General features: G+C 41.2%; 1 protein-coding gene across 2 annotated transcripts in view; it reads right to left on the reverse strand.

Moving 5' to 3' along the window:
* The window catches only part of Vps39 (VPS39 subunit of HOPS complex), a 48,458-nt gene that overhangs the window by 8,908 nt on the left and 16,734 nt on the right, over positions 1-22,816 (reverse strand). For both annotated transcript variants that reach the window (XM_020158030.2, XM_020158031.2), the window contains exons 7-15: positions 22,580-22,672; positions 21,951-22,134; positions 12,501-12,621; positions 12,277-12,397; positions 7,491-7,620; positions 2,919-3,061; positions 1,027-1,170; positions 337-478; positions 156-242 (exon numbers count right to left, since the gene is read on the reverse strand). In XM_020158030.2, coding sequence (XP_020013619.1) covers positions 156-242; positions 337-478; positions 1,027-1,170; positions 2,919-3,061; positions 7,491-7,620; positions 12,277-12,397; positions 12,501-12,621; positions 21,951-22,134; positions 22,580-22,672 — 1,165 coding nt within the window. The remainder of the gene's footprint in view (positions 1-155; positions 243-336; positions 479-1,026; positions 1,171-2,918; positions 3,062-7,490; positions 7,621-12,276; positions 12,398-12,500; positions 12,622-21,950; positions 22,135-22,579; positions 22,673-22,816) is intronic.

The raw sequence follows: 22,816 nt of genomic DNA on the forward strand, positions 1-22,816 counted from the left end.
TGGCTCCCCTGGGCTGGTCACCCCCCACTGAGTGACTTTTATGCCAAGTGGAGAAAGAATCTGATTGAACACAAGGGAAGAAGGAGATTGACCAGTCAGGCTCCTAAGTGGAAGGAGACCAGGAGCTGTCTCCAGTTTTCAAAAGGTGGGCTCACCCAGGTGCTGGAGATACTGCACAGTCCTCTCATGGCCTTTCAGTGGGGAGTTTGCTTTCTTGGACTGGTCCACCAGCACCTGCAGAGCTGACCACAAAGCCCAAGAACAAGATCATGAGCCTCTTCCCCATGGGAGACTTAACACATTCTATCAACATACAAAAGCCCCTCCTCCCATCACCTTTCTCATGGAGCCCCTTCTTCTCATACAGGATTATCAGCTCACTGTACTTATGAGCCTTCTTCAGCACATGCTCACTCTCCTCAATATGGCAGTGATTGTTCTCCAGGCGCAGCAAGGGGGCCACCAGGGCCACGTTCGTCTGTGGAGGGGGGAGGAGCAGGACTTCAGCAGAAACTGCTTCCTGGGAGCCACCCCACCCTTCCCTAGCCCAGGTCTGCTCTGGGCTGGAAGGCCAAGGATGTAATATAAGCACAAGAAAACAGGATGACAGGTAGGGGCTTTTGGAGCATTTATGCTCTTCTATACAATGTGTTTCACTTTCTGGGGGAGAAGAAGCCGAGACTTTCTTTGAGGAATTACTGTCCCTGTTGATCCTGTAGTGCTAACCTCAATCTTACTAGAAAAGAACAGCCAGCTGTAAGAAAGTTTCCCCAACCCCCGCCCTTTCATAGTACTGCTTGCTAGGCAGGTACCCTACCACTTGAGTTGTGCCCCAGCCTAGCTATAAGATTCTGGATCAGTAGCTTGCCTTATCCTCTTAATTCCAACAAACTCATTGGCATCAGGCAAAGGCTAGATGGTTCCTACCATTAACGACTTCATTCTTATTAGTGGCAGGTCCCCTAGAGTGTAGAGCTCCTTTCCATGTCCCCAAGCCAAGGGGAACAGAGTGTGCAGGCAACTCACATGTAGGTAGCACTTGAGCAGGGTGGTGTCAATGATTTGCAACAACTTCTTCTTGGATTTGATGGTGGGAGTGCCTTCCATGAGGGGGGAAGTGCTAGACTGGTGGTCAGAGTCATTCAGCTTCTTTACTAATTGACTTCGTTTCTGCAAAGGCCAAAAATGTGGGATTAAGGCAGGATTAAGTCTTTTTTTCATCACCTGAGCTACTGAGTAACTCTGACTACCTCCAAATCACCTCCTGCCAATCCACCCAGATCTCACATTAGCCTTCATTTTTCATTAGCAATCAAAATAGATGACTGCCAAATTGCCACAGATACAATAGCAGTAATAACAATAACCTATTAGTTTTGATTTGTTTTTGCAGTGCTGGGGATTGAACCCAGGGTCTCATGTATGCTAGGCAAACGTTTCACCGAGTTATACTTGCAGCCCTCTGTTTTTGAGATTAGCATTTGCCTATTCTAAAACTTCATGTAGTCAGGTATGATGGCCCATGCTGCCGGGAGACTGAGACAGGAGGACATTGAATTTGAAACCAGCATGAGGATACAGCAAGACCCCATTTCAAAAAATATATTTTTTAAATTAAAACTTCATGTAAGTATAATCATCCAGATTGCGTTGTTTTGTATCTGTCAAAGCCTATTGTTTTGTATACATTACTATTTTTCTGGCATAATACTAGAGTTGGCTAAGTTCCTGGATTCCCAGTGTCAGTGGAGAAGGCCAGGGAATAAAGTGTGTTCAGATTCCTAAAGCTAAGACACTGGCAGCAGAGGGCCTTCTGTAGCACCACAGGCCTTGGGAAATATGTTCTAGGAGGTTTTTCACCTGGCACAGGGCTGTGCACTGTGCATGCAAAGGCAAGGCTATCTGCTCTGTGAGGCTTCCAGTCACAGGTGAGTGGCTGGAGCCTAGTATCAAGTACATGCCAAGGCTAAACCTGATCAGACCTGCAGGTGCTCACTGACCCAGAAGCAGGGAGTAGAAAATGGTATTTCCAGCAATACTTCTCAGAGCCTACTGGGAGACCTCTTACAAAGGTCTGCAGAACACTTGGGAAGAAGAAAATACTCCTAAGTTCTCCAACACTGAATGCACAGGAAATGAACAAAAGTTTTCAGTGACAGAAATTGTGGGTTAAGAGGCTTTGAGAGGACAGTTTCAGTGGTCATTTTACAATTTTACTCATCTGTCTATAACAGTAAATTGAAAAAGTTTAAATACCTACCAAAAAACATGGTACAGAAGGATATCTATCGAGGGGGTTGGGGGGAGAGGGAGGGGGCAGAGTGGGTGGTAAGGGAGGGGGTGGGGGCAGTGGGGAGAAATGACCCAAGCATTATATGCACATATGAATAATAAAACAATAAAAATTTAAAAAAAAAGAAGGATATATATTGTTAAAGAAAGATTTTCCCAATATATGGCTAAATTTTTAAAAATAAGCTATAAAGCAGAGTATATAGTGTGAAATCCATTTGCAATAAATATATATAAGAATGTAAAAGGGAAACACTAAAATGTCAGTTTCTTATCTCTGGTGGTCAAGTTATTTGTATTTGTGTCTTCCACAAAAACAGACATTTTCTCTCAAAATTATGTCTGGTAAGAAAACGTTTGTTAAAGACCTTATTCTTTGCTATCAACTAAAATTTACCCTTTTTAATTGCTATATCAGCTTACTGTGACTTTATCAGGAATTGAGTGTTTCCTGGTATGAAGATTTGGTACTGTTAAGTTGGAAGAAGTAGCAGAAAGACGTCACCAGCGTTTACTAATGGAATGTCTATCTCATTATCATAGGCCCTCAATTCTCTACCATAGAGAAATAGGTTCTGGAACTTCCAGTTACATGCTTCATACACCTCTGTATTATACCTACCTACCTGTGTCAGGTAGTCAATCAGAGCTAAGTGAGCCTTCTCCAACTCAGCCCCAGAGAGCACAGGCAGCGGGTTAGGGTACTGCAACTGCTTCCTGTAGTCTGTGGGCAGCAGGTCAGGGTACAGGCCCATCACGTGAGTGGGATCTGTAAGAAAGGTAATCCTTTTTGGAAAGGAGCTCAATAAATTAAGGATAAAATAAAACATGGCTATTACTATAGCAAAATAAGCCCCAGACTGATTTAAAAAAAAAAAAAAAGGAAATGAGTCTAAGTTCAGAAAAACTCCATGAACAACATGCTTATGATTTGAGCATTATATATGTGTACATTATATTTCACTAAAATGTCACAAAAGTGGCATGACTCTTCTAAGGCACAAACATATACAGAATTAGAACTGAATATTTATCTCTACAAGTACAGGATATAAATTTCCAAAGAAAAATTGATGGTATTAAAGTGAAAAACATAAATAGACGTAATATATTTGTAATATACTTGGCAAGAAGCTAATATGTTGATTATATAAAACAAATTCACAAAGTGTAAGACTTCACTTGATAAATGGGTAAAAGAATTAACAGGAATAAAAAGTAGAACTCTCCAGAACACATGTTAACCCTTTGTCACTGTACCTGGCCATGTACTTCTGCCCATCTGAGAAGGAAGAAGATCCTGTTCCTCAGAATCAGAGAATCACTATAACCTGTAACCTGTAACCGTTCACAAGAACGGGCGACTGACCAGGGCAGGAGCAGTGCTCCTGGGAGCCACATTGAAGCCAGTCTGAGGGAAAACAGCCGCTGGGATAGTGAAGTGAACACACAGCCCTCACTGAGGGCTCACCTGCCTCCTGCAGCAAGGTTCATGTCTGTAAGCATGTATCGAATCACACTGTTCTACTTGAAGCCTTATGATGAGGGGCTGGGAGTATAGCTCAGTGGTAGAGTGCTTGCCTAACATGTCTAAGTCCCTGGCCCAAAGAGCCCATGTGATTTGTCACCTGATATTATCAAAGTCCAAGATACCTGTGGCATTCAAGGTCCTTAGAAATCACCCCAGTGTATCTTTGATCTCTCCACATCAACCATCACAGTGGGCTCTGCTTCACAGGCCCTTGGATGCAGGATGTGAGTTCCCTACCTCTATGCCTCCCATTAAATTCTACTTCTTTTCATCCTTTGGGGCCCAGCTCATGGGCAAGCTTCCTCACTTACTTCTGCATGCTCCTGGAGAACTTTACCACACAGATTCCAATGTTTTACTGAGTGGTTTTACATACAAGTACTTTGTGGACCTATGACATGCCATATTTTTCTCCAAAGTCCAGGATCAAAAGCAGAGCTGGCACTGACAATGCTTATCTAATTTGCTTTGGAGGCAATAGGTTCTTTTTTGTTCTTTTGGTGGTACTGGGATTTGAACTTGGGGCCTCAAGCTTGCTAAGGAGGTGCTCTACCACTTGAGCCAGCGAGGGAGTGGTATAGTCCAGGACTATACCACATGTAGAAACCCAAGTATGATATCAAACATACAATCAATAGTGAAATGATATCCCTCATGCAGAACAATGGATAAAAGTCAACTTGGCTTTGGCCTCACTGCTCTGGCTGTTTCCCCAACTCCCAGACACTCTTCCTTCCTTTCTGCTGCACTGCACTAGCCATGCCCTCAGCTTTCAACGCTCTTTCTGCATGGCTCATGGAGCCACCTTCCTCAGGTCATAACTATAATGCCCCCTTCTCAGAGATGCCTAGCCATTTTATCTTAAAGTATAATCCTGATTCCTACTTGCTGTATACTTATCTTCTTTACTTTCTCATCACTTATTATTTCCTGAAGTATATAAATATGCTTATTTGCATATCCTCTTCCATTAGAATACAGCCCCACTACTTGGCATCTAGAATAGTCTCAGCACGTGCAGAAGCCTGATAAACACATGATGAATGAAAGAACAAATGAGTACATAATGGATACAGCACTTACACCAATTCAACAGTCTCAACCTCAATGTCAAGATCTAATGTGAGTTTTAAGAAATTGAAGAATTATGTCCCTCACACTCTTGCCATTCCACAGCACCCACTCCATTCCCAAGACCCTGAACTCCCAGGGCCTTGGAGTAGTGAGTCCTCTCATCAAACCTCTGGCAAGTCCCCATAGCCTGGCCTTTCCTTCTTGCATTTGAGCTTGCCATGTACAGGGCTGCAAGAGGAAATAACCCTAAAGTAGTGATTCTTAAACACTGTTAAGCTTTTAGACATCTCAGAGATTGTGATGAAAGGTTTTGATCCTCTCTCTAGAAAAACTCGTATTTGGTCAAAATTTTACATTGAATCTCAGGTGGTTCAAGACTTACTAAAGTTCAATCAAGAAATGTGACTGTAGCAATTCTATTAGGGGCCTGTGTGTGGGAAGAGAAGGGCAGAACAGTAAATCTGCACTGCAGGAAGGGCCCTGGGCTTGGTAGATAAGCTATTTCAGCCATCTTCGACTAGTCTTTGCTGTAGGGCCTCCCTGTGGCTCACATGAAATGTGTCAACACATGACTTCTTTTTGTTCCAATGGTGTGCTTGCAAGGCAGTCTCTGACATGGCATCCCAGACATGCCTGGTTCTGCTACCTGCTGAGTTTCATTAATGTGAATTAGCTCATATGCAGGTGATAAGTGGGGGAATGATGTCAGTATTAGGCAATATTGTATTGGTTTGTGTGTAATTTTCCCAGCTTGTTAATGTTCAGAAGTGACCGAGGACAAGCTTCCTCACAATTAAAAAGAAAGCTTTAACTACACATGAAGAACTAAAGAAAAGAACAGAAGAGCCTATGAGAAATGTACTAATGGCAGTTATTTAGTAGCTTTAAGGACTACTATATATCCTGCTAAGTTAAGCCATTTGGGAAGCCGAAGTACATACTAATTTTTTTTAGTCTCATGAAGTATACATTTGAGTTCAGATTTTAAATTTAGGTAAATCTGGTTTCTATTAGAAGCAAAAAAGACCCTTTTCAAAAAAAAAAAAAGGAAAAGCAAGCGAGAACAAAAATAAATAAAAGAGGTCCATGTTCCCTTGCCTTGAGCCTAGAAGGACCTTTGTAAATCAACAGAATATGGGAGTAGTGACAGTCAGAAAAGACACTGAGGCTTCTACCTAGGTCTCTTGGATTGTTCCCTCTGGGAAAAGCCAACTTGCTACCCATGAGGACATTCTAGCAGCTCTGTGAAGACCCACTGGACAAAAACTAGGGCCCTCCCAGGAAGCGCCAACTTGCTAGCCATGAGAGTGAGCCTGTTGGAAATGGATCCTCTAGCTCAGTCAAGACCTCAGTGATGGTAGCCCAGTGCACATACCACTCACAACAACTGCATTAGAGACCTGTAGCAAGAACTGCTCAGACGAACCTTTCTCAAATTCCTGACTACCACATAGGAAAAGAGACAACAGATGATTGCTACTTTAAGCTATGAAGTTTTGGGATGATTTTGTTACATGACATTAGACAGCTGATATGCAGATGGGGGCAATTTTTTATTGAGGATGCAGCAACAGGAGAGGCACAGGGACAGTTGTAGGAGGTGGCTATTCCAGAGTTGGGACTGTCTAGCCTGTCTTTGGCTACAAAGTGATTCTGTTCTGCTTTCTGTTTCCTGCCTGGAAAGGCCTCCAGAGCTCCCTGTGTTACCTACCTGTCTCCAAGTCTACTCTCCCATCAGTTTTATGGGTCCCTCCAGCTGTCATTCTAACAGTCCAAAGAACCCTGCTTATTTTGGTTAAATTATTCAGAATTGGTTTCCAAGAACCTAAAGTTACCACGGGGCATTACTGGCCAGAGTTGAGAGATAGTAGATTTTCTATTCTCTCTCAACCCTGGCCAAAACTAAGAAGAGGAAGAAAATAATAAGATAATATTGAAGAAAACCAAGTACATATAGGTTGATCCAAATGAAGCAAAAATGACACACAAAGAGTTTAATAATAGTAGTAATAGCAGACACACAGTGCCACACTGTTCTTAGCAGCTTGTATCATCGTCACAGCAAGGCTCTAAGGTAAGCATTATCATTATCCGTCTTGTGTGGAGGAGAAAGCTGAAGCCCAGAGTCCAGTAACTCTACCTGAGTTCTGGCAGGCTGACTCCAGGGTGCCTGCTTCTCACCAATGTGCCCTAGCATCCAGAGAGGTCTAGGATACCACAAAAGGGGAGGACTTTTTGTCACTACTCTGTATTGGTTCTCAAAATATCCAGGACTTTTGTTTAGAGCAACATCCAATAAGCACTAAGTGATCAAATGCACATTTGTTAAATCGAGTAACTTTCTATCACCTTTATTAGCATAGGTAAATGACACTGGAAAATTGGAAGCCTATATATGGAAGAAATCAGATTCGGAAGATAAGGTCTGTAAATAGGTAACCACTGTGGCCATTCACAAGATTTTGCTAGGCAGGAAGATCAATTTTGATGACAAATTACCCTTATTCTCAGAAGCCTGGCATGGTTTCACCCATCCTCTCCACTCTGCCCCCAGTTGTTAGTTCATAGCGCAAGGCCACATTGTGCTGGTTACCTGTGCCAAGCTTAGCAAAGACCTGCATGGACTCGTCAAAGCGCTTCTGGCAGAAAAGGTTGAAGGCATACAAGTTCTTGATGTGATGGATTTGTTGCTGCTTTTCACTGTCGGAATCATCTTTCATTTCCTAAGAAGAGACAGAATAGGAAAAAGCTTATTCACCCAACAAATATTTTTTCAGTACATTCTAGATGAGACAATATCCTAGAAACCACAGATGCCAAAATGTGCAAGACAGCAACAATGGTGCCTGCCCTTACAGACTGTCTGACAGTCTAAGCATAAGCTTGCTAAGTCACTATGTAATACATATTCACCAGGGTTTCTACAAAATGCCTACCATCCTCCTAAAAACTATCAAGAGCATGAAAAACTAGAAAAGATGAAGAAATTGTCACAGGCCAGAAGACAATGAGGACACATAATTAAAGGCAACCAGATGTCTGAATTTGATCCTGGAACAGAAAAAAAAGGGCATTAATGGAAAAACTGGCCAAATCTGAATGAATAAAGCCTAGAATTTAGTTTAAAATCAAAAAATCAAAACGAAATAGGGTAAGACTGATGACAGAAACAAGGGGGAGGGGAACCCAATGCAATCTGAGTGTGTGGGGGTGGTGTTCAGGATGGATTCTAAGAGACATAGGGATGAGCTGGAGCTGTCCAAGCACAGCCAGGAATGTGACAGAGGGAGGGAAGAGGAGTGTGTACTCCTGACAAGGGGAGAGCACATGTTCAACACCCTAGAATGACAGGCAGCACGCTGTGCTCAAGGAGTGGAAGACATTAATGTGACCAACACAGTTCACCGTAAAAGGTCAGTATATGTGGCTATTATCAGCTTTGCTGCTCCTGATAACCTTTTCTTCCTTATCTCCTTTGACCAATCTTTCAAATGCCATCAATTTCTCCCTTCCCTTCTGTTCTGTCCTCCTGGTCCTTCTCCTCTCCAAGTTTTCTCCTGTGTGGTTCTCCAAAACTTTCAAAACGTGGCACTGGCCTCCTTATCAAGCTTATTCTGAGACATGTAAGGCATACCTGCTCAGATCAGTATGGGTGCCAAGTGTTTTAGAAATATACCATATCTGTTTTCACTTTTTAACTTCCTTTGACCTTTGACACTGCCTGTTCCTGATCCTAAGGACCAGCTCAAGTATCCAACCTTTCTTTTCCCAGCTCACAGAGAACTGTCTCTCTAACACTTACACTTCACTCATGTTAGGTGCAGCTGCCTTTGGGTTTCATGTATGTTCTCTATTAATTTAAATAAAAGAATGGTTCCAGCAAGACCCAGGTGGCTCACACCTATAATCCTAGCTGCTCAGGAAGCAGAGATCACAAGGAACACCGTTTAAAGCCAGCCCTGGGCAAATAGTTCAAGAGACCCTATCTCAAAAAAACCCATCACAAAAAGGGGCTGGTACATGAAGAAGAACAAAATGTTATCATTTGCTGGTAAATGGATGGAATTGGAGAACATCATTCTGAGTGAGGTTAGGCCTGGCCCAAAAGACCAAAAATCATTATGTTCTCCCTCATATGTGGACGTTAGATCAAGGGCAAACACAACAATGGGATTGGACTTTGAGCACATGATAAAAGCGAGAGCACACAAGGGAGGGGTGAGGATAGGTAAGACACCTAAAAAATTAGCTAGCATTTGTTGCCCTTAACGCAGAGAACCTAAAGCAGATACCTTAAAAGCAACTGAGGCCAATAGGAAAAGGGGACCAGGAACTACAGAAAAGGTGAGATCAAAAAGAATTAACCTAGAAGGTAACACACATGCACAGGAAATCAATGTGAGTCAATGCCCTGTATAGCTATCCTTATCTCAACCAGCAAAAACCCTTGTTCCTTCCTATTATTGCTTATACTCTCTCTACAACAAAATTAGAAATAAGGGCAAAATAGTTTCTGCTGGGTATTGAGGGGGTGGGGGGGAGAGGGAGGGGGCAGAGTGGGTGGTAAGGGAGGGGGTGGGGGCATGGGGGAGAAGTGACCCAAGCCTTGTATGCACATATGAATAATAAAATAAAAACAAAAAAAAAAAAAAAAAAAAGGGGCTGGTGGAGTGCCTCAAGGTGTAGGCCCTGAGTTCAAGTCCCAGTACCATTAAAAAAAAAAAAAAAGATTGGTACCTCCAGGACTAAAACGATGTCAATCAACCTTCTTGTGGTATAAAAAGGGAACATAGTACGTATGGGCCTAGAAAAGAGGAAGTGCAATGGGCACTCAGACAACCTGCAGATCACTGAAAATACTCTGACAACTGTCTATTATTCAAAGTTAGACAAAAAGAGCTGGGGGAGTGGCTTAAGTGTCAGAGCAACTGCTGAATAAGCATGAGGTTCTGAGTTTAACCCCTCAGCACTGCAAAAAAAACCTAAATACATTATTCATATATACTGAATATACATGCAAAGGATTAATCGAAAAAAACATTGTTAATAGCAGACTGGTGTACAAGCGTAATCCCAACACTCAGGAGGCTAAGGCAAGAGGATTGCCAGTTTGAGTCTAGCCTGGGCTACCCAGCAAAACTCTGTCAAAAAAAAAAAAAAGGTCGGCAGGGGAGACAATGACTGCATTTAAAGGGGAGGCAGAGGGATAGGACAGGGAAGAGTAAACATTATTCTTCTGGGGCAGGAAGGTAAGTTCATAGGTTTTCATTATATTGTTGCAAAATACAAAAATGGAAGTAAAATAATACAGAACAATACATGACTGGGATACTAATGATGTTTAACACTTAAGTCTGGATTTTTGTTTTACATTCAGAATTCATATATCTGAAATAAATGCTGCTCTTCAAAAGTAGCCACCATAAGTGACTAAGAAATATTTACTTAAAAAAAAAAAAAATCCAAGCATGATGGCCTATACCTATAAATCCTAGCACTTGGGAGGCTGAGGTGGAAGGATCAAGAGTTCAAGGCCAGCCTATGCCACATAGCAAAACAAAAATTTGTTTGTCTAAAACAAACAAATAAAAAGTGGTCACTGTTCTTCCTTCAGAAACAGTTTACAATATACTACAGAAATAAATTTTACCATTACTATCATCATCAAATTTTAATACACTGTCCAGTTTAGTGATGAGCCTCAGAATGACTTCTGTCTGTCATCCTGCTGAAATCAAATCTACCCGCTACAGATGATAATAATCATCCTAAGGATGTATAAAAGACTGAGATACAGACTCTGAAGGCTCTCTCCAGAATGGTTTTTGGCAACGGGAGCATCATGGAATAAGAGCATGGTCACTGCCATGCTATGGACAACATTCAACACAAACATAACGGAACGTACCCACTATGGTTTGAATATGGTTTGTGTCCCCCTACAGGTTCAAGTGTTGGGAACTTTGTTCCCAGGCTGGCAGTTTTGGGGAATGCTTTAACCTCTAAGAGGTTGGGTCTAGTGGGAAGTCCTTAGGTCACTGGGGATATGAGGTAGTACTTTTTAATGTTTTTTTTTTTTTTTTTGTAGTACTGAGGTTTGAACTCAGGGCTTACAAACTAGGGTCTTGCAAGCTATTTGCCTGGGCTGGCTTCGAACTGCAATCTTCCTGATCTCTGCCTCCTGAGTAGCTAGGCAAAGTAAGGTGCCATTTTAGATTTTTTTTTTTAAGTGGTACTGAGGTTTGAACTCAGGGCCTCATGCTTGAGCACTCCACCAGTGCTCTTTTTATGTTTTTTGAGACAGGTTCTTGCTATGTAGCCCAGGCTGCCCTCAAACGCTCGACCTCCCTGCCCTCAGCCTCTCAACTGCTAGGATTATAGACATATACCACCATGCCCAGCTCTGGGGTAGTTCTTTAGAGAGGGTTGTTATAAAAGGAGCAAGCTCGCCCCCTCCCCTGTTCTCTGCTCTCAGTTGGGTGTAATTGCTGCCTTGCTCCTGCAAGGGTTCCTGCCAGTGCTACCCCAGGAGGTGGTGCACTTGCCACAGAGCCATGCAATGCCATTTGGATTTTGAACCTCCAAAAGTATGGGTTAAATAAACCTCTTTTCTTCCTAAGTAGTCTGTGTCCGGTATTTTTTATAGCAATGAGAAGCTGACTAATACAGTAAGATCATAACTATAAGACAGCAGCTTGGCCAAATGTAACAACTTGAGGTGATTTCAGAATATCTAAAGAAGGTCTACTTATCCAAACATAGGAGGTCACTGGCTTTTGTTTTTTGGCGGTGGTACTGGGTGGGGCTTGAACTCAGGGCTTCAGGCGCTCTACCACTTGAGCCACTCCACCAGCCCTTTCTTCTGATGGGTTTCTTTAAAATAGGTTCTCACGAACTATATGCCTGGGGCTGGCTTTAAACTGTGATCCTTGTGATCTCTGCCTCTTGAGTAGCTAGAATTAAAGGCGTGAGCCACCAGCACCCAACAGGAGACCACTGTTCAATTTTGAGGGGTCCTTCAGTTACTATATCCAACTAGACTGTAATATGATATTTATGACTATTATCTGTGTTTGCATTATCTTTAATTTTCCAAAACCGTCTACCTATTAAATTATTTTATTCTCCAATTCATTCTAGGAAATACTATTAAAACTGGCATTCATTCTACATTTGAACAAATAAAGCAAAAAGTAAAATGACTTAGTTACACAGATATTTTAAAGTAGAACAAGACCCTGGTTCAAAGCTCCCTGACTTTCAGCTCTGTGTTTATTCTCCTAGTCTCAACTAAATATGAACATCTGCACCAAATTGACCTACTTTTGAGAACAACAAGGAAGGCACACTCACACCCAAATTTGAGGAACATGACTTACTGCGAGCTGCAGAGCCAACTCAAACTGCTTGTCCTGGAGCAGCTGCTGGATTTGGGTCGCCATGGGGACAGGAATGAGTCTCCAAACAAAATGATTGCTGGCCACATAAATAATGTTTAATCTGCAGGCAGGGTTAAGAACATTGGTAAGGGAGCATGGGATTTACAGTGACATGGTGACTCTAGGATAAAACGGAAGCCACAGTGAAGGAAGAATTTCCTTACCCCCCCGAGGTGATGAAACGTGGTCTTTGCAGCTCAATGCTCTGGACCAAAAGCCGTGGTTCCAATGTCCGGATCTCCACGTATCGAGGCAACACTGCAATGATGTACGGAGGCTGGTGCTCTGTGCAAGAGAGAACACATTGAGCTGTACTTCTGGCTGGAAGCTTTTGCCTTAGTATGGGCTCAGTTTCAGTTGTCCATACTAAACTGCATTTAAATGAATCTTCAAAAAGTCCACTAATCAAACACCAAGCCAGAATCCTACACTGTGATAAAGAAAGAAAAAAACATTCCTTTAGCCAGGTAGGTTGAACACACCTGCAATCCCAACACTCAGGAGGCTGAGGGAGATCACAAGCTTGAGGTAGCCTGGGCTACACAGCGAGATCCTATCTCAAAGAAGAAACAACAAACATTGCTTTGCCTGAGTGATGCCAAAAAACATCTCTTTACTGACAGAGACTGGATACTACTCCTACCCTTTCCACAAAGAAATGGAAGGAAGTGTGAAGTGTCACCTGTCCCTTTAGCAGTCACAAAGCCATGTCAGACAAAAGTTGTATGCAGCTGTCCCTCCCATGCAGCAGTGGGAGAACCTGACTGCAGAACTGTTTCCATCACTATCTTAGAAAGGGAAAGAGGAAAGCAATCTATTCTTCTCTACCCATACTCCTAGCTAATACTGTTTCTGCTTGAGGTTTCCACAGGGAAAAGACGTAAAGCTCCACTTAATGGTTGCTGTGTTTAGAATGCTTTTGTTCTCACTAACACCCATGTATTGGAAGCTTAATCTCTAATGTGGCAGTGCTGGGAGGGTGGGGGCTAACGGGAGGTGTTTTGGTCACAAGGGCTTCACTCTCAGGAATGGATTAGTAGTGCTATAAAAGGATGTGGGGGGTGCTGGTAGAGTGGCTCAAGTGGTAGTGCAAGTGTGAGGCCCTGAGTTTAAACCGAAGTATTGCCAAAAAAAAAAAAAAAAAAGACAGAAAAAGAGTGGGTTCTATGTCTTCAGCTCTTCTGTCATGTGCCTTGATCTAATTTTAATAAATTACTCAGTCCTTGCTCTGCTATAGCAGCACAAATGGACCAAGATAGTGGTCGAGAAGGGAGCAGAATGGAATTCTTAGTATAGCCATTTTGTTTTATTTTTTATTTATTTATTTATTTTTATTATTCATATGTGCATACAATGCTTGAGTCATTTCTCCCCCCTGCCCCCATCCCCTCCCTTACCACCCACCCTGCTCTCTCCCTCTCTCCCCTACCCCCTCGATACCCGGCAGAAACTATTTTGCCCTTATCTCTAATAGTTGAGATAAGGATAGCTATACAGGGAGTTGACGCACATTAATTTCCTGTGCATGTGTGTTACCTTCTAGGTTAATTCTTTTTGATCTAACCTTTTCTCTAGTTCCTGGTCCCCTTCTCCTATTGGCCTCAGTTGCTTTTAAGATATCTGCTTTAGTTTTTCTGCGTTGAGGGCAACAAATGCTAACTAATTTTTTAGGTATCTTATCTATCCTAATGTCTCCCTTGTGTGCTCTCGCTTTTATCTTGTGATCAAAGTTCAATCCCCTTGTTGTGTTTGCCCTTGATCTAATGTCCACATATGAGGGAGAACATACGATTTTTGGTCTTTTGGGCCAGGCTAACCTCACTCAGAATAATGTTTTCCAATTCCATCCATTTACCAGAGAATGATAACATTTCGATCTTCTTCATGGCTGCATAAAATTCCATTGTGTATAGATACCACATTTTCTTGATCCATTCGTCAATAATGGGGCATCTTGGCTGTTTCCATAACTTGGCTATCGTGAATAGTGCCGCAATAAACATGGATGTGCAGGTGCCTCTGGAGTAACCTGTGTCACAGTCTTTTGGGTATATCCCCATGAATGGTATTGCTGGATCAAATGGTAGATCAATGTTTAGCTTTTTAAGTAGCCTCCAAATTTTTTTCCAGAGTGGTTGTACTAGTCTACATCCCCACCAACAGTGTAAGAGGGTTCCCTTTTCCCCGCATCCTCGCCAACACCTGTTGTTGATGGTGTTGCTAATAATGGCTATTCTAACAGGGGTGAGGTGGAATCTTAGTGTGGTTTTAATTTGCATTTCCTTTATTGCTAGAGATGGTGAGCATTTTTTCATGTGTTTTTTGGCCATTTGATTTTCTTCTTTTGAGAAAGTTCTGTTTAGTTCACTTGAACATTTCTTTATTGGTTCATTAGTTTTGGGAGAATTTAGTTTTTTAAGTTCCCTATATATTCTGGTTATCAGTCCTTTGTCTGATGTGTAGCTGGCAAATATTTTCTCCCACTCTGTGGATGTTCTCTTCAGTTTAGAGACCATTTCTTTTGATGAGCAGAAGCTTTTTAGTTTTATGAAGTCCCATTTATGTATGCTGTCTCTTAGTTGCTGTGCTGCTGGGGTTCCATTGAGAAAGTTCTTACCTATACCTACTAACTCCAGAGTATTTCCTACTCTTTCCTGTATCAACTTTAGAGTTTGTGGTCTGATATTAAGATCCTTGATCTATTTTAAGTTAATATTGGTATAGGGTGATATACATGGATCTAGTTTCAGTTTTTTGCAGACTGCTAACCAGTTTTCCCAGCAGTTTTTGTTGAAGAGGCTGCTTCTTCTCCATTGTATATTTTTAGCACTTTTATCAAAGACAAGTTGGTTATAGTTGTGTGGCTTCATATCTGGTCCTGTATTCTATTCCACTGGTCTTCATGTCTGTTTTTGTGCCAGTACCATGCTGTTTTTATTGTTATTGCTTTGTAATATAGTTTGAAGTCAGGTATTGTGATACCTCCAGCATTGTTCTTTTGACTGAGTATTGCCTTGGCCATTCATGGCCTCTTGTGTTTCCATATAAATTTAATAGTACATTTTTCAATCTCCTTAATGAATGTCATTGGAATTTTGATGGGAATTGCATTAAACATGTAGATTACTTTTGGGAGTATCGACATTTTTACTATGTTGATTCTACCAATCTAAGAGCATGGGAGATCTCTCCACTTTCTATAGTCTTCCTCAATCTCTTTCTTCAGAAGTGTATAGTTTTCCTTGTAAAGGTCACTCACATCGTTTGTTAGGTTTACACCTAGGTATTTGATTTTTTTTGAGGCTATTGTAAATGGAATTGTTTTCATATATTCTTTTTCAGTTTGTTCATTATTTGTGTATAGAAATGCTAATGATTTTTCTATGTTGATTTTATATCCTGCTACCTTGCTATAGCTATTGATGGTGTCTAGGAGCTTCTTTTTTTTTTAAATTGTTTTATTATTCATATGTGCTAACAAGGCTTGGGTCATTTCTCTCCCCTGCCCCCACCCCCTCCCTTACCACCCACTCCACCCCCTCCCTCTCCCCACCATCCCCTCAATACCCGGCAGAAACTATTTTGCCCTTAACTCTAATTCTGTTGAAGACAGAGTATAAGCAATAATAGGAAGGAACAAGTGTTTTTGCTGGTTGAGATAAGGACAGCTATACAGAGAGTTGACTCACATTAATTTCCTGTGTGTGTGTGTGTTACCTTCTAGGTTAATTCTTTTTTTTTTTTTTCATTTTTCTTTTATTATTCATATGTGCATACAAGGCTTGGTTCATTTCTCCCCCCTGCCCCCACCCCCTCCCTTACCACCCACTCCGCCCCCTCCCTCTTCCCCCCCTCAATACCCAGCAGAAACTATTTTGTCCTTATTTCTAATTTTGTTGTAGAGAGAGTATAAGCAATAATAGGAAGGAACAAGGGTTTTTGCTGGTTGAGATAAGGATAGCTATACAGGGCATTGACTCACATTGATTTCCTGTGCATGGGTGTTACCTTCTAGGTTAATTCTTTTTGATCTCACCTTTTCTCTAGTACCTGTTCCCCTTTTCCTATTGGCCTCAGTTGCTTTAAGGTATCTGCTTTAGTTTCTCTGCGTTAAGGGCAACAAATGCTAGCTAATTTTTTAGGTGTCTTACCTATCCTCACCCCTCCCTGTGTGCTCTTGCTTTTATCACGTGCTCAAAGTCCAATCCCCTTGTTGTGTTTGCCCTTGATCTAATGTCCACTTATGAGAGAGAACATACGATTTTTGGTCTTTTGGGCCAGGCTAACCTTACTTAGAATGATGTTCTCCAATTGTCTAGGAGCTTCTGAGTAGAATTTTTTGGGTCTTTAAGGTATAGGATCATGTCGTCTGCAAATAGGGATATTTTGACAGTTTCTTTACCTATTTGTATTCCTTTTATTCCTTCTTCTTGCCTAATTGCTCTGGCTAGGAATTCCAGTACTATGTTGAATAGGAGTGGAGATAGTGGGCATCCTTGTCTGGTTCCTGATTTTAGAGGGAATGGTTTTAATTTTTCTCCGTTAAGTATAATGCTGGCTGTAGGTTTGTCATATATAGCTTTTATAATGTTGAGGAACTTTCCTTCTATTCCTAGTTTTCTTAGAGCTTTTATCATGAAATGATGTTGGATCTTATCAAAGGCTTTCTCTGCATCTATTGAGATGATCAAGTGGTTTTTGTCTTTGCTTCTGTTAATGTGGTTTATTACGTTTATTGATTTTCGTATGTTGAACCACCCCTGCATCCCTGGTATGAAGCCTACTTGGTCGTGGTGAATAATCTTTTTGATGTGTTGTTGAATTCGGTTTGCCATTATTTTGTTGAGGATTTTTGCATCAGTGTTCATTCAGGAGATTGGCCTATAGTTCTCCTTTTTGGAGGTGTCTTTGCCTGGTTTTGGGATAAGTGTAATACTGGCTTCATAAAACGTGTTAGGCAGTTTTCCTTCCCTTTCTATTTCGTGGAACAGTTTAAGGAGGGTTGGTGTCAGTTCTTCTTTAAAGGTCTGATAGAATTCAGCAGAGAATCCATCAGGTCCTGGACTTTTCTTTTTGGAGAGACTCTTGATGGCTGCTTCAATTTCATTTTGTGTTATAGATCCATTCAGGTGATTAATATCCTCTTGGTTCAGTTTTGGATGATCATATGTATCTAGAAATCTGTCCATTTCTTTAAGATTTTCAAATTTATATAGGTTCTCGAAGCAGTCTCTGATGATTTCCTGGACTTCCATGGCGTTTGTTGTTATCTTCCCTTTTTGAATTCCTGATTCTGATTTGAGTTTTTTCTCTCCTCATTTTAGTCATGTTTTCCAGGGGTCTGTCAATCTTGTTTATTTTTTCAAAGAACCAACTTTTTGTTTCATTAATTCTTTGTATGTTTTTTTTTGTTTCTATTTCGTTGATTTCAGCTCTTATTTTTATTATTTCTCTCCTATTTGTTTTTGGATTTGCTTGTTCTTGTTTTTCTAGGAGTTTGAGATGTATCATTAGGTCATTGATTTGGGATCTTTCAGTCTTTTTAATATATGCACTCATTTCAGTATAGACATTTTATATTTGCTATGAGTCTTATGATTCTTTTCTTCTATACAAATCTAAAAGAAACACTTTTTTCTTTTTTGGAGATAGGATCTCACTTTGTTGCCTATACTGCCAGGTGGCTTCAAACTCATGATTCTCGTTTCAGACTCCTAAGTAGCTAAAACTACAGGTGCATGCCCAAAATGTTTTCATTCAACTACCCACTATCCAAAATTTGCCCTTGTTGACCAAGTGTAAATTCCTGGGTTATACCCCTTTTCTCCATTCAGTCTTCCTCTACTTTTTTGGTGGGGTGTGGGGGTGGTACCACACCACCCTTTGAACTCAGGGCCTTGAGCTTGTTGGGAAGCGCTCTGCTATTTGAGCCATGCCTCCAGCCCTTTTAGCCTTAGGTTATTTTTAGATAGGGTCTCATTTTTTAAATGGGATGCCCTGGGACCTCAATTCTTCTACCTTAGCCTCCCACCTAGCTGGTATTACAGACATGAACCACTATGCCTGGCTTATGGATTGAAATGGGCTCTTGTTAACTTTTTATCTGAGCTGGCCTCAAGTTTCAATCCTCCTGATCTGGGGTCACAAGCATTTTTGAAAAAATAATATTGACTCTATCCACTCTTTCCTTCCTCTGCCTTTTTAGCCAGGCAGAGGACAATCCAAAGCTTAAATTGCTAGATGAAGCAAAACAGTCCCACAGAAGTTCTAAACAGTATGTAAAAAGCCTAAATCCTTGCAAGGAAAGTCTTCCATTGTTTGAGAGGCTGCATGGTGAAGATTTCACATAAATGGAGTGATTAAAAAAATAAGCAAGGGCTGGCAGAGTGGCTCAAGTGGAGAGCGACTGCCTAACAAGCATTAAGGCTGTGAGTTCAAACCCCAGTATAACCAAAAAAAAAAGCCAACATAAAACCTATCTTTTAAACATACAAAAACTCAGAATTTCTAAGACTGAATAAGGATCAGCTTTAGTTTATACTTAATTTTGAAATAAATTTACTTCTTGTACACTACATTAAATATAATTACACCAACTTAAAATATAAGGACGTGGGGTGTAGCTCAGTGGTGGAGTATGTGCCTAGCATGCATAGGTCCTGGGTTTGATCACCAGCACCACCAAAATAATAAATAAAAGAAATACTTTAGGACTATAGTCTATAGTACACCAAGAATTAGTAAAGAAACACAATGAGTTATCGCATACTCATTAGGATGGCTACTATTAAAAAAAGAAGAAAATAAAGTTGAGCATGGTAGTGTATACTTGTAATCTCAGCACTTGGGAGGCTGAGGCAGGAGGATCCTTAGTCAAAGCCAGCCTGGACTACAAAGCAAGACCCATTCTCAAAAACAAAATGCCAATGGAAATACAAAATGGTACAGCAGCTATAGGAACAGTTTGGTTGTTTCCAGAAAATTATAAATAGAAATAGCACATGATCCAGCAATCCCACTTCTGGGCATACAGCCAAAAGAACTAAAAGCAGGATCACGAAGAGATATTTGTATACCGATGTTCATAACAGCATTATTCAGTGACCAAAAGGTGAAAGCAACCAAAGTGTCCATGGATAGATGAAAGGAGGAAATCATGTCAATGGTACAACCTGGGCAAACCTTGAGGACATTACGCTAAATGAGATAAGCAAGCCACAAAGACAAATTCTTAAGATTCTGCTCATATGAGCATTTAGAAGGAATCTAGCAGAAATCATGGAAGTCGTACAAAAGTGGAAAGTAAAGTGGTGGTGTTGGGGAAGGAACTGAGCAGAAGTTATTTAGGTAGTTTCACCTCTACAAGATGAAAAAGTTCTAAAGATCTGTTATACAGTGAAAAAACATACACTTAACAAAATCATAAATTTAGAAATGGTTAGGATGATAAATTTTATATTTTGTGTTTTTACCGCATTTAAAAATAAAAAAATTAAATGTAAAAATTAGTAAAAAGCAAACCACTAGATGGCATAATTATATAGAAATTTAACCTCAAAGAATAATCTCTTGGTGTAGCTAACTTGTTATGAATTTATATTCTTAATTATCTAGTTCTGATTTTAAAAAAGTTCTTCCTGAAATTCCAGCACTTGAAAGACAGAGGCAGGAGGCTCAAGAGTTCAAGGTCAGCCTGAGCTATACAGCCAGCTCCAGGCCATCCTGGGCTACAGAGTGAGACCCTGTCTCAAGGAAACAAAACAACAACAAAAAGGTTTTTTTCTATTATATTTGCAATTTATACTCTGAATGAGGAATACTGTAAGATTTGAAAGGCAGAAGGGAGCTACAAAAGAAATAACTTGAAGTTTAAGAAATATTTCCATCAGTTTGAATGCTCTTCCTATTGTTTGGCTTTATTTATGTAAATCAATAAAATTCAAAAGCATGCTATTTGACATTGGAGTCTCTCTTGTCTTTACATGCTGGCTTCATTTTGAAAAATTAGAACAATTTTCTTTAGTGCTAACTTGCATAAAGATGAAAATCTTCTTTCTCTTTTTAAAATCTGGCCCATATGACAGGGGGCCATGACAGTGATATGTCAGAAGGGCTGAGGCTGGGAGAAGTGACTGACTATGCCTGGAGCCCAAAGAGGACCTGGTATGTTAAGACAAAGAAACATTTCTGAGAAGCATGGTGGAAGCACGGGGCACTAGCAAAGGTTTTCTATCAGGAGTTGTCGTGCTGGGGAAAGGAAAACACACTGAACCACATTACATGCGTCTTCACCTCACCTGCCAAGCGAGATTCCTCTCCTGAAGGGAGAACAAGGTCCCCTGGATATCACGCGCCTCTCAGGAAGCGCTCAGCCTTCTCCTCTACACATCAAAACACTGTCCTGATTTACCTTCCTGTGGTCTGTTCACCTCTACCCAGAATACAATGGTTTTAGAAAGATGCTCCACTGTTGAAGGCTCCTAGCTTCTCAGATGTCCCAGACCTCTAACAACGGGCCCTATCTGAGTCCTCCACAATTTGGCCCCCAGGTTCACCCAGGTCCATCTCTGTAACTGTAACAAATCAGCAGATCTTCTGCATTTTCACTGATTTTTCAAATTGTTCTTTCTGCATGGAATTAAACCAAATCCCAATCTACCCACTTCGCCTAGTCCAATCTTACCTATGCAGTGAAGCTTCTGACTCAGTAAATAATGAACTTCACTCTGTCAACTATGAATTTTATGTGCATCTAAATGAACACAAGCGGAGCCTTGCTTTGTGTCTTTCTTGGAGAGGTAATCCTGATCTGTTGGTCCAGAGTCCTCAGAGGCAGAATGCATGGCTCTCTGCAGTAGTAATGATAATGCTCCCACCTCTGACTGCAAAGGAGCTTCTGTGAGAGTGGTCGCAAGCTTCTGTTGGGAGCTGAGGCAGGTGGAGCAACAGAAACACCTAGAGTGCTGTGTAGGACAGGGACTGACACTGAACGCAGTCCGTGTCTCTAAGTGACAAAAATGATGGCAACAGTAACCATCAAAAGCCCTTCAATATGGAGTTACACTAATTTCCAAATGTAGACTATTTGGCAGAGGACATGATAAAGACTTTAAAAGGAAGATGGAAGAAAAGGAACTAAGATGTGAAAATAGCAGTAGACAATCACTTCCCGAAATATACTCTACTGTTTATATTTTCCCCTCCTCTGAAGCACAACTCAGCTCTCCCCTCCTTGCTAGGTAGATGCTCTACTACTTGATCCAGCCCTTTTTTGCTTTATTTTTCATAGGGTCTCATGATTTGCCTGGGGCCAGCCTCAGACCGAGATCCTCCTGACTTAGCTGGGATGTGCCCACCACACCTGGATCATTTATTGAGATAGGATCTGGTTTTTTTTTTTTTTGGTCTGGGCTGACCTTGAACCACAATCCTCCTAATCTCCACCTCCCAAGTAACTGGGATTTAGAGGTCCTAAAAGAATCTACTTATAAGGAGAACTGAGAATGAGTGACAATGTGAAGCAGTCTGTTAAAGCTATGAATGGAACTCCATTCCACAGGGATGACACCCAACCCCAGCCCAAAGTAGGAAACAGCAGCTACTGCTGGGCTCACCCATGGCCACTGGTATGTCTGTCCAGTTCAGGGCACACTTCTGTGTGCAGATGCCTTCCTCATTGAGCACCACGGTGAGATCGTCCTGACCCACCGCCACTTTTCCATCTGCCAGAGGTGCAACTAAGGGCTCCAGCTGTTTTCCTGTCGGAAAGAGCTCTTTGATGGACCCCTTTCCATCCACCTACAGGAGGACACAAAGTGACTCACCCACTATTCCCCAGATGGAGGCATGAACACAGTCTGGAAAAATTCAGAAAAAAACCCATAACCTAGAGCCAATAATATTCCTTGTTTGACAAAAGTATCAGAGTGTCCATTATGACAGGAGACTGTTGGGCAAACACAAGTGGCCCTAATTATCTGTCCCAATAATTAGATACACACTGTGAATAATTGTCATGTACAGAATTGAGAGCTGACTACTTGGCTTATGCTACACAGACATCTTATTTGTGGAAAATGCTAAACGAACAAAAAATGTGCAAATACAAGAACATTATGCTGAAAGCTTTATTTAAGGTGGTCTTCTGACCTGCAGTTCAGAAGCTCACTATCACCTGCCCAAGGTAAACTCAGTCATCTTCCCCAGGGTAAACTGAGGACACTGGAAAAATCAAAAGGTTTACCCTTATCAGGTAGTAGTCCCTCTTGAAGCCCACACAGATAGAGTTTTCACACCATGCCATGGACTTTGGCACATCAGGCACACTGAAGTCCCCCTAAAGAAAGATGGCAAGGGTTCAATTTAAAATTAAAAAAAAAAACAAAAACAAAACAGGGCCTTTCTATTATTCTACTTTGATTCTGCAAAATAACCCTAATCTTCATTTGAGCACAATTCTCCCAGAGCAAGGCCAGGAAAC

The sequence above is a fragment of the Castor canadensis genome, chromosome 2 (assembly GCF_047511655.1).
Source record: "Castor canadensis chromosome 2, mCasCan1.hap1v2, whole genome shotgun sequence".
Taxonomy (NCBI): Eukaryota; Metazoa; Chordata; class Mammalia; order Rodentia; family Castoridae; genus Castor; species Castor canadensis.